The sequence below is a fragment of the Mastacembelus armatus genome, chromosome 6, assembly GCF_900324485.2.
Source record: "Mastacembelus armatus chromosome 6, fMasArm1.2, whole genome shotgun sequence".
Lineage (NCBI taxonomy): Eukaryota > Metazoa > Chordata > Actinopteri > Synbranchiformes > Mastacembelidae > Mastacembelus > Mastacembelus armatus.
In genome coordinates, this window is record NC_046638.1 from 7234262 (window position 1) to 7249380 (window position 15119).

General features: G+C 38.9%; 2 protein-coding genes across 2 annotated transcripts; one reads left to right on the forward strand and one right to left on the reverse strand.

Moving 5' to 3' along the window:
* Positions 1–1855: 1855 nt before the first annotated feature.
* LOC113133609 (neuroepithelial cell-transforming gene 1 protein-like) lies at positions 1856–8390 on the forward strand. Its single transcript, XM_026312535.2, has 12 exons — positions 1856–2144; positions 3401–3467; positions 3754–3813; positions 4132–4239; positions 4350–4514; positions 4629–4691; positions 4792–4888; positions 4979–5055; positions 5663–5920; positions 6083–6253; positions 6370–6556; positions 7421–8390. The coding sequence occupies exons 1-12, from the start codon at positions 1999–2001 to the stop codon at positions 7723–7725; spliced, it is 1704 nt and encodes a 567-aa protein (XP_026168320.1). The 5' UTR covers positions 1856–1998; the 3' UTR covers positions 7726–8390.
* A 473-nt stretch (positions 8391–8863) lies between these two features.
* Positions 8864–14356, reverse strand: LOC113133116 (ankyrin repeat and SOCS box protein 13-like). Its single transcript, XM_026311695.2, has 6 exons — positions 13939–14356; positions 12731–12930; positions 12467–12617; positions 11806–11940; positions 11414–11605; positions 8864–11320 (listed from the first exon to the last, which is right to left on the reverse strand). The coding sequence occupies exons 1-6, from the start codon at positions 13979–13981 to the stop codon at positions 11172–11174; spliced, it is 870 nt and encodes a 289-aa protein (XP_026167480.1). The 5' UTR covers positions 13982–14356; the 3' UTR covers positions 8864–11171.
* Positions 14357–15119: the final 763 nt, after the last annotated feature.

Genomic DNA, 15119 nt, shown 5'->3' on the forward strand with positions numbered 1-15119 from the left:
ATCATGAATTCACCCTTGTTCATCTATAATTCAGTTTACATTACCGTTGTTGCTTATTGCTTTTGCAAGTCTAACTGAAACCATGTAACTTTTCCTGAACAGTGGCCACATTTGACATTTTACCACATAGTGTAACAGTAACGTAGAAAAGAGTCACGATGTCAGATTTAGTGATGTCCTGTACGCAACAATATCTCTCGAAGGTTTGCTAATATTATCTTACATAGGCCACAACAAGCCTCTGGTCATACCAACCAAGTAAGAATCTAGCAGAAAAACTCCTGATTAAACTGATGGTGCATTGTATTGCCTATGTATCCTTTCATTGTAAGTGAAGGGTCATGTGTTTTCTTATTTCAAAGGTTACATATTCATCTTTAAATGTCCAATCTGTGACCAAAGTCTGCACTTTTCTATACAATTAATAGATTTTATAATGTACTATATAATTTTTTTTTAATAAATGTCTTAATTGCAGCCATTTATATATTTCTGGTCTCCTCACACTGATGTGTGTCCTGTCAAATGGAGATTACTGCTTTTATTCTTTGAAAGATCAACTGAAATCAGCTGTAATAACTAGGGATGTAATAGTTCTGACTCATGTAACATCACTCTGTGGTTGAATAAAAATGATGTTTTGATGTTTTTAAAATAAATGTCTAAAGGTCTTATCCATATAACCATGTGTTTGTGTGTTTTTGGGGTTTTTTGTCCAAAAGTAAATTCACACTACAGATGTCATGTTTGACTATAAGCAATAAGTATAAAAGTACAGTAGAGCGCATGTCTTCTTGTCCATGCTGACATTATGAGGACACTGCAGCAATGATGTCAGACATCATATTTCATGACACTGACACGTATGTTGATTAAAGTGGAATGGATGGCCCCACTGAGGTAATGATGTTCATGTAAACGACCAAGAAGCATCACGTCCTGTTTGACTGATGGTTGAGTTTTGTATTTCTATACCCAATGCCAGTAAAATCTAATCTTGATCCTTATATGGAAATAAAAAAATGGGTTATTGCAAAAGTAATTTACATCATTCAGTATGTAATATGTCAATTATATTGCTTTTGCTAAAACAGAAATAGTTTTTGACTTGTAGAGTATATATCTAATGAAAGGCATCCTGATGTAATATTAATATGATAATACTACTTTTACACTTAGTTATTATATTTGGTCTGTAATGTCAGAAAAAGTTAGTTCTTTTTCTCATTTTACTATTCTAGTTTGGCTCATCAAACATGGCAGTAAAGACAAACATTAGACCCTGAGGGGAAAAATAAGATGTTGTCACCTCGTTCCTCTAACACCAACTCTCTGTGCATTGCATGCTGAATGTATAGTGCTGCCATCTTTTATTACCATGCACATTACAGACTACACATGGTAGCTGAGTTATGGGAATCAAAAATCTAATAATTTCCAAATGTGTTGACACAAACACAATTTTTTGCTCTTGTGCCCCTAGTGCCCCAAAATGAACAAATAAGAACAGGGCACACAGTTAAATACAGACAATAGCAGTCAGTAAGAAAATGGGTAATAAATGGCTGTAAATAGATGATAGACTAAAATAAAATATGGAACAAAACATTTACAAAAATGAATACAATAAAATTTGTGAATAAAGAGAGAAAAAAAATTAAAAGCTGCTTGTACTTGTGACCACCCTTGTGCAAAAAGAAAGAAAAAACAAACAAAACAAACAGAACAAGAACATGATTAAAATAAATTTAAGCTCCTTTCATTTAATTCTGCCTGGCTCCGCCCACCTCGTCGTTTCTTAGCAGCTAGGCTCTGAACTCCCTTCTGATTGGTCAATTTCCAAGAATCCGCCATATTCAAAGTTCCGTAGTGGTGTGTTCTGTTGTCATCGACCTCCTGGTTCTTTGTAAAACATCGAGCTGGTTTTATTCTGTTGCTGCTCCCTTAGAAATAACCGCGTCTCGGTATAAGTGATTTAAAAACGTAGCCTCACGAAAAATGGAGGAAAATGAAGAAGTTGGCGGAAGAACGGTGGAAAACAAAAAGCAGACACTTCGCAGGATGTCATCGAGGACGTCTAGCACCAGTATCATTAGCGCCGCGGAGCCTTCTCCACAAACACTCCGGAGAAACAAGTCCAAAAAGTAAGTCTTAAAATATAAAACTCGTTATTTTGTATGTTTCTCTTGCAATGTAATGTAACTATAGCACCGTGTTTATTACGATCTAATGTAACAGTGACGGGCAGGGCTGGCATTGTAACTGGCAAATGATGCCTTCAAGTGCTCCTCGGGAATTTCATGATTGGGGACCACGACCTTTCGTGTGTGTGTGGGGTCTGACACATTATTTTCAGTCAGTTAATCGGTGGATTATTTCCCCGATGTATTGATTAGTTGTGTTTATTAGTTTTGGTCTGTAAGGTGTAAATGAAATTGGCTGTATGTATATTGTACTTTCATGTATCAGTCTGAATACCCATACAGTTACCTCACTAAGGTGACTTTGCACATCTGCTTAATTTGTTTGTTTGCAGACTTGCAGCATTTGTATTGGCTTCAAATATATTATAACTTTGTAATTTTTACTCTCCTTAAATGTTACATGCTGTTTACATGTTTCTGTGACACCTATAAATCACAAAACTTGGATCTTGGAGATTAATGCAATTTTCTATGATGACATTATTTCTTCAGTCTCTACTCATAGTTCTGTCATTTTAAGCGTGACTTGAAGTTATCGGTACAACAAGTAGATTGTGTAGCAGTGTGTGCAGCTGACCTTGGCCTAGACATTATCCTCTGGGAGTACTTCTTTGAGAAGAAGACATTGTAATGCTCTATGGCTCTATTGTTTTGTGACTTTTTTGACAGCAGCGAGGAGGCCCACTCCTTATTTGGTTAGAAATATTAACATCCATCCATCTTCATTCATTCACCTGACATATTTGAAACAGATCAGTGACTGGAACAGAAATGGCATCCATATGGCATCAATCATATTAAAACAGCTGCAGTGCATTTGCAAATAGAAGAATAAGCAATTCGGCGTCTCTGTCCCTTAGCTTGATTGACCATTGTAATAACCTGGTGTCCAAGAATAACCTAAGCAGTTTGGTTAAATTAAGGTGCAATTCAGTCATGTTTGTAGGCTTTGACTTGTTGTTTTTGCTGTGTTTCATCCACCATGTCTGCACTCATGATTAAATTCTGTAACCTCTTCATGAACACAAGACAAAGACTATTTTGTTATTGTACAATGGATATACAGTTAAGGGATCTGAATAAAATAAAAAAATATGCAAGTTGAAAAAAATTAGTGTCACTGTTCACTGAAGTAGATAATGTAACACTTGTTCTTGATATGCATAAAGATTACTTATTTTTCGGACTTCCTGTAGACCTCCACTGCAGAGAGGCAGCTCCTTCACATTTCTCACTCCGGGGACTCCGTGGGACTTTAGTCTTGTGAGTTAATATCAAACATGTGATGCCAAAATTTTAGACCGCAGTGATTACATCCTCACACAATCATCTGTTTCATAATCTATGGATCAGATGAAAATAAAACCGTGGCTCCATAAGCCATGTATGTGACATTATTTCAAGTCTTGGATTTAAACTGCATCCCTGATATTTGGAAAAGTATATTGTTATGTGTAGGAATATTTTCATCCCTGAGATATTGTTGCCAATATGTTGTTTTAATACTAAATGGACTTGAGAATAACAAGTGTGTGTTATTCTGCTACAGAAAAGAAAGCGCAAAGAAAAGGAGGATGACACAGTCAGTCTGTCCAGCTTTGATGTCAAGGTAGGAGTCAGGACAGGTTCCTGTCCGTCTGTTAGGCGCCAAGTCTAGTGCAACACACTAAACTGTGTCCTCACAACAAACTTTCATGCCTCTGCATGTGTCGAGCACTCACCACAGGCAGCCAAGAGTGCATTTGTGTAATATAAGATGAGGATAATCCCACTATTCATTAGATTGGCACAACCAGAGTCTGAGGAAATATTTAAACAAAATATGACCACATTGTTTGAGCTGTATATCAACTCTTCATTGTTCACACAGTCCACACCTCAGTGCAATCGAGTGGAACTGAAGACATTTTCTTTCCTTGATTCCCAGGAACCCAATAATAAGCGTGTACGATCACTGGCCAAAGTTTCATCGCTTGTCAACTTGATATCTCCTTCAAAGAATGGGGCAGTGCGGCGCTTTGGCCAAACCATACAGGTAAAGTACATGCTGTCCTTTTCCATGACATTCACACCGCAAACTGATCATAACAAACAATAAGCAAACTTTGTGTTTGATTATATAATAATTTAAATATTCTACCCCAGTCAGTGTCATTACGTGGTGATAAGTCACCTGGGATGTCGCTCAAAGCCAGCAGCAAGGCAACAGGTCCCACTCCCACTAAACGCAGAAACAGCACGCTGTGGTCAGAGACGCTGGACGTCCATCAAAAGAGCACGTTCTCCACCAAAGAGATTAAGAGACAAGAGGTTGTAAAGTTCAGCCTAGTATACAACCATCCTCTCAAGTACAGAAAGCTAACACCAAGCAGAAAATTCATTAGTTGTACTATGGTTTCTCACATTTTAACATTTCTTCTCCAGGCAATTTATGAGCTTTACAGGGGAGAGCAGGATCTCATCGAAGATCTTCAACTTGCACGAAAGGTTGGGAAAATTTCATTTAAAATTAGACAGTGAAATCAAAACATTTAGGGTCCCTTTGTCAACATATTTGCTCTCACACTCCTGCTTTGCTTGCCTTCAGGCTTACCATGATCCGATGCTAAAACTCTCCATCATGACGGAGGAGGAACTCACTCATATATTTGGGGACCTAGATGCATACATCCCCTTACATGAGGGTGAGTTATCATTAGAAAATGTTGAGTTTAAAATATTATAAATGTCACCTGTTCATGTTAACTTGTTGATTTGTGTTTTCAACTCTGCAGACCTATTGGTGAAACTGACAGAGGGAACTTGCCCTGATGGAACTGTGGCTCAGATTGGGCAGATAGTAACAGACTGGGTATGTAAGGAAACAAACAAATGGATTTTGAAGATATACTGAGTGAATGTTTACTTCATTTTTTTAATATCACATATTAATACCACATACAGTTAATACCTGTTTCACTGTCAAACCAGCCAAAGTGAAATGAAAACCTAGAACTATGTTTTATTATATTCAGCTTTAGAGCTTTATTAATTCAATCACAGCTACAGAAAATGGATTGATGGATTATTTTGTTAAAATGGAAACTTTCCTGTTATGACAGTAATTTTTATAGTTACTATACCGGTGACACTGCTGTAGATCTGATGGTGTGAACTGAAATTACACCCAAAGGGTCTGCTCAGTCTTGTTTAGGCCAATCGACCATGAAAACCACCTGATCGGTTTGCCCTGGTAGCCCACAGTCTGTTACAAAAAACATTTTAAAACCAACATTACTGCTCATGACAGGCAGGAGAAGATGTTTAATTAGAGACATCTATGTCCTAAAGGTTGGTTTTTTTTTTTTTTTTGAGGAAAGCTACATTCAGTGCTCTTTTCAAGACCTACACTGACACACGATTTTCAAATGCTGTCAATGTTCTAGACTTATAAACTAATTCCTATTCTGTCTTCTCAGCTGCCTGGTCTGAATGCTTACAAAAACTACTGCAGCAACCAGTTTGCAGCCAAAGCCCTGTTGGACCAGAAAAAGCAGGACAAGCGGGTCCAGGACTTCCTGCAGCGCTGTCTGGAGTCACCTTTCAGCAGGAAGCTGGACCTCTGGAGCTTCCTGGACATCCCACGTTCACGTCTGGTGAAATACCCACTTCTGCTGCGAGAGATCCTCCGACACACTCCTCCTGATCATCCAGACGTATTCAGCCTGGAGAAAGCTGTATGATCTGTTCCTTATAATATCTTTGCAATCACTGACAGTGGTGTTACTTGTATTTAACTGTTGAATCAGATTTTAAAAAAAAACCACCACTGTTATTTCGCTGATTATTGAATCTTATGTGTTTCTTCACATGACCTAATTCTTTCTTCAATTGTCCAGATTGCTATAATCCAGGAGATTCTGTCTGAAATCAATGTGAGGAAAGGGGAGTCTGAGTGTAAGTACTATATAGACAAACTGGAGTACCTGGATGAAAAGCAGCGGGACCCTCTCATAGACAGCTGTAAGACCCTGCTTTGTCATGGTGAGCTGCGGAACAAGAGTGGCTCGGTGAGAATTATGATTGCTCTCATTAGTACAGTACGACTCGTACTTTAAGGTTATTAAATACATGCTGGTTATCTCATATTAAAACACATTTTATTGTATAATATGTTTTACTCCAGAGACTACATGTATTCCTCTTCTCCAAACTACTGGTTCTGACCAGACAAGTGACACGCAATGACAGGAGTTGCTTCCAGGTGTATCGACAGCCAATCCCAGTTCGGGACTTGGCTCTAGAGGACTTGCAGGATGGAGAGATCCGCATGGGGGGATCGTTTAGAGGGGCTTTCACCACTGGAGAGAAAGGTGTGTTGAGCTAAGTTGCACACCTTCTGCCAGCTCAGTGTCTGCAGAGGCTCAGTTATGCGGAGATTGAGTCACAATTTAATTTTTTATTGTGATGATTTCTTGTTTTACTCTCTTTTTATTATGTCACTATGAATTTGTTATCTTTGGACTAGGTTTTGGACTGTTGTCATGATTTGATTTTATATCTGCATTTGTAGATATTGATAAATGATTATGAGAAAAATAACAGATTAATCACAGCAGGTAATAACTACTTGCAGACCTTGTGTGGAAAGTGTCACTATCATTTGCCGCCACCTGTTCTGCTGAAAGCTCAAAATCTTGATGATTACCTTGTTAAACTATGAAGTAACTAGCCTTCACTTGAATTTTCTCTATGCTGAAACATTAGATTTGCACAGTCTGGCCTAGTAACGTAATCACTGAACATGTCACAGAGAAGCAAATGCAGCTGTTCTTGGTGTGTTTGTACTGTTTTAAATATAACTTTTTTGTTTACATAAATAACATTTTTAAGTCATTTCCTATCTATTCCATTTATTGACATTTGTGTACCTACCTGCATTTCAGATCAACTGGATTCCCTTAAACCATTATTGTGTCATTGTTATGCTGCAGATGGGACTCATCAGACGTTTCCCTGTTGGCACTGCATGATGAATAACAATCTAAACATATAAAGTGCCTGAAATGTTTTTATAGTACTGTACATATTTTTTTACATTTAGGAGAATGCAGTTAGGTGTGTGTGGTTTTCCATAACTTGGCTTTCTGACAGAATCAAAGGTAATGATCTTGAAAGTGTGGCGAAAGAAACATTTTAATATTTGGAGTGTTTCTTTGCCTCCTGTCTTCCTCTAGCTAAGAACGTCTTCCGTGTGAGCTCTGTGAATCCAGCCCATGGCCAGTCTCACACACTGCATGTCAACGATGTTTACCACAAGCAGCAGTGGCTCAACTGTCTGCGCACTGCACTGGCCCAACACCAGGGGGCTCCACCTGTACCACAGGGAGAAGCCATCAGATCCAAACGCCGCTCTTCAACCTTCTCTAATGCAGAGACAGATGAGAACTGTGCACCTGTCTCAGGCCCCAAACTCAGGCCCCAGACACTCTCCAAAACCAGACTGGACCAGAAGTTGCAAGGCTCTCTAAAAGGGAAGTAGACTTGATTGTAGACATTTAACCCAACCTGAGAGTTCATAAAAGCTTCCTCTTAGAAAGGCACATGTCCACATTTGTCCTGTTTGTCATGTCTGTGAATGTTAATGCAACCACTGTGTTTGTGCTTTTGCTTTGTGTCTGTAGCTGCTCTGGAAAGCCTTTCCAATCATTTCCGTCCAAATTTCTATCAAATTTTAGTCTTTAAAAAGTTGAATTAGTGTACAATAAACTGATACATGCCAGTGTGACTGCAATGTATGTTTACACCAGCTAAATGTGTGTCACATCGGGCTTTTCTCTGTCTAAAACACTTTTAGACCTCTTGTAGCTGTTTTTATTTTAATGTTAATTCCAGTGTTGACACATTTAAACTGTCCCAATTTTCCAAAATATCATTGCTTCTATCTTATAGGCAGCATATGTGCAGCTGTCTTATGTTTTCTGCGTAATGGTGTGAGAAGGTCAAAAAAAGGGGATGCCCTCAGCTGTCTGTGTTGGAAGCATTTGGGTGAGATAAAGCTAAAAAAAAATGTTTGCTACAGATTTAAGATCATGAGTAGAAACAGATGCAAAAAGGTAAAAACATTTCTTGGAAAAATAATCTAAGTAATCTGGATGTATTCAGTGGAATTTGTTAATCAGAAACAAATAAAACATTTAGTTTGTACTTTTAAGAGTCCTGAGAGTGATTCTGAGAATAACTTGTTGCAACACACCATCTGCTCTGTTGTACTTTGACCTGATTCACTTCCTTTAGTGTGTCGCAACATCTCTTTAACAAACATGCAGAGACAAAATAAACATGACTCCTTTCCACTTAGTGTACTGAAATAATATGTAGGCAGTATAATAATGTAGTTTTTAATTTGCATTAACAGTGTTGAAGGGAGTAAACTAAAAATGTATTGTTTTATTGTTGTATACTGCCTTGAGATTAACGGTTAATTATTTTCAGTCCAGAAGCACATGTGCCTCCCATCTCACTTTTACAAAGCCCTGGTGCTGCTGTGAGACTTGTTTACACGTCAAGCTTGGTTTTGGTCTCAAGACTTAGTATAAAAGTAGAGGCTACAAAACAATTTTGATTTTATATTATGCAAGGAGGAAAGTTTACAAGGAGGAAAACTATAAGAAAATAGATATACTTGATTGGACTTGTTTATGTAGAAAGAAAAAATACAGCATTAATGTTTAAATTCACATGGAAAATAAAATAACTCCAGTTTCATTAGGAAGTTAAAACACTCAGGGAACCAAAACTGAAACTGCACAAGGAGGAAGTCCATTCTGTTCTGCAGAGGTACAGATGTCAGTATTGTGTTCTCTGTACAAACAGCTCATCATGCTATGAAGTCTCTGGCTGGTGTGACTCACCCCAGACAGACATATGTTCCTGACAATTTGCCTAAGCAAAGCTGTGCCTTCCACATGGTTTAAAGGAGTTGGGAGCTTTCTCTGACTGCACTATTTTCTAATCTTCTGCCTGATACAACCCAGTGACATGACATCCACTTCCACAAATGACTACAGGGGCCCCATGTCAGGTGTCAACCGTTGAAACTGAAGTATTTATAGCTTGCGGTATGCCACCAACACTTGCAACTTAACCACAGGCTTAATGCTGCCATCTTAAAAAAACACATCCTCAAAATTTGGTTGTTTTTTTTTGTTGTTGTTAATTCACACCACTCACTAACTCACAGGGAGCATGCTCAGACTTGACCAAACTGACTGATGGGCTGTTGTGAAAGCTACGTTTATCTCACACTTTGTCAAAGCAGATTGCAGGGTTGTGTTCACAAGTTTAAACCAGCTTCCTATGTTACCCTTATAACACTTATACTCAGTTTGTTCTTTTTGTTCTTGCTCCAGCTGCACTTTTTTTTTTTTTTTTTTGTTCCCTCAGTTCATAGTTTTTATGTTATTCCAGAACTTCTTGGCTACAGTTTGCTTTAACTTTAACTGAAAACTAAAGTTAGGGTACTAGCGAATGGTTGACAGTCCACAGGCTGTATCCAGTGTTTATGGGGACGGTGTCCAAGTCCCCCAATTCCCCTTTACCTTTACAATTGCTGCACATTCTTATAAGTAACTATTTAGACCTGCTACCCCTCAGGTTCTGTAGCAACTGTTCATGTTGAGATCCATTTTTGTATGTGTGACACAGCATGAATGCATTTATTCTCTGCAGCTAGGTCTGTGGTATTATGACTTAATGTAGACTGAGAACATTAATTCCTCCATTTCAAACAATACTGTCCCAAAAGAAAAAAAAACAAAAACAATTTTGATTCCTGAATGTTTAAAAGACAACAGTGAAAAATAGTTTTGGTCTATTTACTTACACAAACGTAGCAGAGATAGAACCATCTGTATTATTTACAAATGTACATAAAAATAAATTGTGACAGTATATACAAATACGTACAATCCTATTCAAACCACATCATCTTCCCTCAAACATCAATGGAGTATTACCATAGCTATGAGGAAATCACACTGATTTGGTCACGGTGAGTAAGTCAAGTTGATGGTTTTATCCATAAGACGAACTACGCAATACTGTTATAACACTGACTCAAATGTTGACAAGTAATGTGAAACTGTCTTTAGTGTTGCCAAAGCCTCTGAAAATTTCTTGTGAAAGGTCCTACACACCCACAAATGTGTTTTCACTTATTGTGAATTACTAATCTTCTGCTCAGGTTGCATGTGGGCTGAGCATGTTGGGAATTGTATGAGGTTACTGGACTTAATGTACTCAAGATGCTGAAAGTGTAACCCTAAAAAGCTAACAAGAGTTAGAGTTGGTATACATCAAACTAACTGAAATCACCTGTGTGGATGGAAACTGTGGGCATGGCCTTTACTAGCTAGTTACTTTAGTCTTTGAGCCTCACCTTTCTGAACCACCACGAGCAGCCATTTTACCTGCAAATCTGCTAGACAAACATGACAAGTTAACTGCATGCTCCTTGCCAAACCTGAAATTGCAGAGTTGATTTAAATGAGTGGAAGGTGAAGATATTTTTTCTTACGATTTGAATATCAAACCAAATGTGAAACACGAGTAAATATTAAACTTAACGTTGATGCCCTGTGTTTGCTCAATGTGTAGGCAGGTGATTGTTTACTTACAGGTTAGCCTTAATGACTTGTCTGAGCTTGCTAACGGTACATCAGGGCTCTCTTTCTGTGCAATGCAATGTCAAGTAAATGCATTTAATAGTCCACTGTCATTTGCTGAGCGAAGCTGCTTGGATATGGACTCTATTGCAATATCTCTGCACCCTACTGGTCTGGTCTTGTTCAAGCATTTCACCTATGCTGCACTTTTGCCAGTGTAAACATCCTGTTGCACAGCTTTCTTGGAAGAGCCACGGAGGTGGCAAACAACAGATTTAGCTCTAATCTTCTAGAAGCTGCATCAGAAATTTCTCGAATGTGATTAAATTTCAATAGTTGGAGGTGGCATGTAAGAAAGAAAACTTATGATGCGGTTAGGCAAACCCAGTTTATAAATGACTTCATGTGCCCTGTTGCCAAGAACCCTCCTCACAGCCACTCTGCTGATCTGCTGTAGACTGAGGGGAGTTTCTAAAGAAGACAAAACAGAGGTTATATTTTATTGGTGCACTCAGATGACATATGTATTGATTGTGACAAGGCACACGCTTTATAGAAACATACTTTCATAGAACTCAAGGGAAAGATAAGACGGTGATCCCAGACTAGTGTACTGGATTGGTTTTTTGTTCAGGTTATCTCTGGCATAAACATTCCCCCCAAATTCCACAAGTAGCTCAATCAAGTCAGCGTTCTTTGTTTTGGCTGCATGATGAAGGGCAGTCTCATGTAGCTTGGCAGCATTCACGTTTGCCCCTTGGAAAAAAGAAAAAGACAAAATTGCAAATGTGAGAAGTACTTCTGATGTGTGCCGCATTTGTTTGCCCTTTAATTATAAATACAAGAGTTACTTTATAAGCAAGAAATCAAACCAGCAGTTTGCTCTACAAATCTTTATAAAACTGAATTTCATCTCACAGTAACATCAATGTTGTTGAACATAAACATGGACTCACCTGCATTGAGGAGAACTTTGGCACAGCCATAGTGTTGCCTAGCACAGGCTACATGAAGAGGTGTCCCATAGTGGCAGTCATGGGCCTCCATGAAAGCTCCTTGATCAATCATGAGCTGAACACAATCTGAGTTGCCTATTGTGAAAAACCAGCAAACTTATATCATATTTATGTTCCAAGCACTGTTGGAAAAAAGTCCTCATTGCCTGTGGGCTTTTGAAGTGGCTGTACAACATTTTTTTCTTGACATGGCACTGAAGCCAATACTTAGCTTAAGTAGGTTTGGGCTGACATTCACATCAAAGCATTCACATCTTCTGGTCTGGTATCAACAGCATAATTATCTTACTGCATAACTGTTTTTTACTTATACATCTTGAAAGGCTTTTAAGTTTTTATCAAGAACTTGATTAGTCAAGTGCTCTGGAGCACAGTGACACATCTTAACTCCTGTTGGAGTTCACCTCTTCTGTTCTTTCTTCATGTCCCCTCTGATATTAAGACAAAGATTTTTACAAAAGTTTTCCTCCTGTTTTTTCTTTTTACGAACGAAGAAAACTAGTCTTCCCAGATCTGTATTAACTCAGCAAGTCTGGCAATGCAAAACTGTTGGTGCAAAGACATTTTCATTTGTGTGTGACAAGACTCCCCCAGCTCTCACCTCCCATGCATGCCTCATGAAGAGGTGAGAAGGTAAACAATGGAGGATTGACTGTTGCTCCATACTCCAACAGCAGCTTGACACATTCCAGGCTACCAGCTGCACAGGCGTCACACAGGGGAGTGCTGCCATCAATGTTACGAGCATCCACCTGTTGGATGTCATCATAAAGTCACACATACGCCAGTCAATCATGCTTTCTTGTGAACTGTTTTTTGTTGTCAAAACAGTTTTAGCAGCTGTGATCCAAAGGTATCATCTCACCTGTGCACCTGCGTCCAGCAGGAGTCTGACACATTGTGTCTGTCCCTGTACACACGCCTCATGCAGCGGGGTGATGGAGTCCACAGCAACTATATTCACTGCTGCACCTGCCTCGATCAGCTGCTGCAACTGGAGGGCTCTGCCCTGTGCTGCAGCCTCGTGCACTGCTGACCGGTCTGTCCAGAATCCAAGACCATGAGCTGTGGATATGTGAAGCAAAACAGAATCTTTCTATTTATTCCGGTTTTCTGCATAGCTGTGTGTTGATTTAAGATTAACAAAATACCTTGTGTAATTGTATATTCCCAACCTGCAAATAGGGCTGAAATGCTTTTTTTTGTTTGGTCCACAAAGTAAGCCATGGGACATAAAGTATTTTATTAGGTACTGATCATGTTATATATATAGTGCAGTTAAGATGTAGGCTATCTGAATCAGAAGCTGGCAATACATATTTGGAAGCTTAACATGTTTTAGAAACATCCTCAGAATATTAAGACAATATGACCATGATCATCTACATTAAGAGCCAAGAACAGGGCGCAGGAAAATCAGGCATGTACATTATGATCTAAGCAAACGATTAATTTCATCATCAATGAATCAGCTTATTAATTTGCCCATTAATTGATTGTCGTACAAAACATTATAACAACATAATAATATCCTACAGCACAAGATGAGTTGTAGCAAAGATCTTTTTTCTAATGATTTATTGACGATTGGACCAAAAAAAAAAAAAAAACCCATCATATGTTTGAAATGTTTACTTTCGATCAGCTAACCAACCCATCATTAATCTATTACCAGGCAAATCGTCGCTGGTCTAGTATGAACCAAACCAACACATTAGCAGTCGTGTTGTGGATCGTATTACACTAACCTGTACATTTATACAGGCGATATTTTGCAATAAAAAGCGAAAAAGGTTTAACAAATGCTGCTACGGACCAAAGCTAAGGTCTAAGCTTGGTGCCCATAAAGTGATTTCAGACACCGATAAGGTTGCACGATGTGCACTTGCGCTTAAATTTACGTCAACCACTTTACGAAAGCTTGCTAGCTAACGTGGACCTCAATACAAACCGGGCGGAGATGAAATGAGACCCAGTAAAATCGAGTCTGTTTCAGCTACCGACATCATCCGATCACTCGTTTAACATTAATTAGCTCGATTTTTTTGGCTCGGTTGGTTATAAGCTACTTACCGATTTCTCCATACAAAGACGGTCTGGCCCGAGTGATCTCCATTTCATGTTAACGTTACGGTTTTATTTTCTCCGTAATCGGCGAGGGCTTAGCCAAACATGCCGCTCATTTCGAAGAAAAAGGATTAAGACTGAAAAGACTTCATTGCTGCAAAACACGCTGGGCAGCCGGGTGCCAAGTGTTGTTCAGAGCTGCTGCGGTTCAGTTCAATGGAGTGGAATTCTGGGATATGTAGGCAATTTGACCTTCACGTGGAGAACAGTAAAGGTTGAGTACAGTCAAGTTAAGCAGCTGATTTACAAACAGGATACTAATAACAATGCAGAAGATGCAAGACGACGCTTTTATTTGTTTAGTTATTTAGGTCCTGGCGCATTTGCCGCGGATTTCTCGTGCGTGGAGGCGAAACTGAGCCTAGCTGGCTAGGCACATTATCGCTTTATGCTAGCTACGGTCTGCTATCGTTATGATTTAAAATGAATATGATACAGAACAGCATCGACGTTTCTCAGTGTGCAGGTAGGAGTGTGTATCTAACTACACATTAATATGGCTAACCTCAGCTAATTCATGGTGCATTGGTACTTCAGTTGAATTTCCGGGCCACAAAACAGCAGAATCTCTATTCAATGTAAGTAAGTCAGTAAATAAGCTGGTAAATGCTAAGGGTTATTAGGGAATATTGAATATAAACTAACTTTGCACTTGTTGGGATTTACAGACATTATTGGCACATGGCGCCCTTCAGGAAGTGGGAGTACTACATTACCAAACTGTTTCCTGCTGACATTTTGCCAGAGGCCTGATTGTGACCCATCATTTGAGATAATTCACTCTGCAAACTTGATCATGTCTTTTTTGGCTGATTCCTCTTTTACTGAAAACACCAAAAATCCCCATGTCATGAGTGGCCAACCCTCAACCACCGGTCTAAATGTGTCTTGTTGTAGCCTGAGATGGCTCAGTCACTCCTGGAGTTCCCCATGGCAAACCACAAGGCCTGGGCGGTTTAATGACGTGATTATTCCTGGATAAGTTTACAGAGAACATCAACTTTGCTAAGTTATGGAAGTGTTGTTATCAACAGTAACATTTTCCAGAAACCATTGTTTGCTAAGGGGGAAACAGCAGACTGTCATGTTGAAGATGTTAACAAACCTAGGCCTTAAAAATTTCATCA

Excerpts from the sequence above, each read along its gene's own strand:
- LOC113133609 (XM_026312535.2), top strand. The coding sequence starts at position 1,999 with ATGGAGGAAAATGAAGAAGTTGGCGGAAGAACGGTGGAAAACAAAAAG. Across the intron at positions 3,468-3,753 it reads CTCCGTGGGACTTTAGTCTT|AAAAGAAAGCGCAAAGAAAA; the intron begins GTGAGTTAATAT and ends ATTCTGCTACAG. Across the intron at positions 4,692-4,791 it reads ATCTTCAACTTGCACGAAAG|GCTTACCATGATCCGATGCT; the intron begins GTTGGGAAAATT and ends GCTTGCCTTCAG.
- LOC113133116 (XM_026311695.2), bottom strand. The coding sequence starts at position 13,981 with ATGGAGATCACTCGGGCCAGACCGTCTTTGTATGGAGAAATCG. Across the intron at positions 12,931-13,938 it reads GTCTTTGTATGGAGAAATCG|CTCATGGTCTTGGATTCTGG; the intron begins GTAAGTAGCTTA and ends ACATATCCACAG. Across the intron at positions 11,321-11,413 it reads TTCCCTTGAGTTCTATGAAA|AAACTCCCCTCAGTCTACAG; the intron begins GTATGTTTCTAT and ends TGTCTTCTTTAG.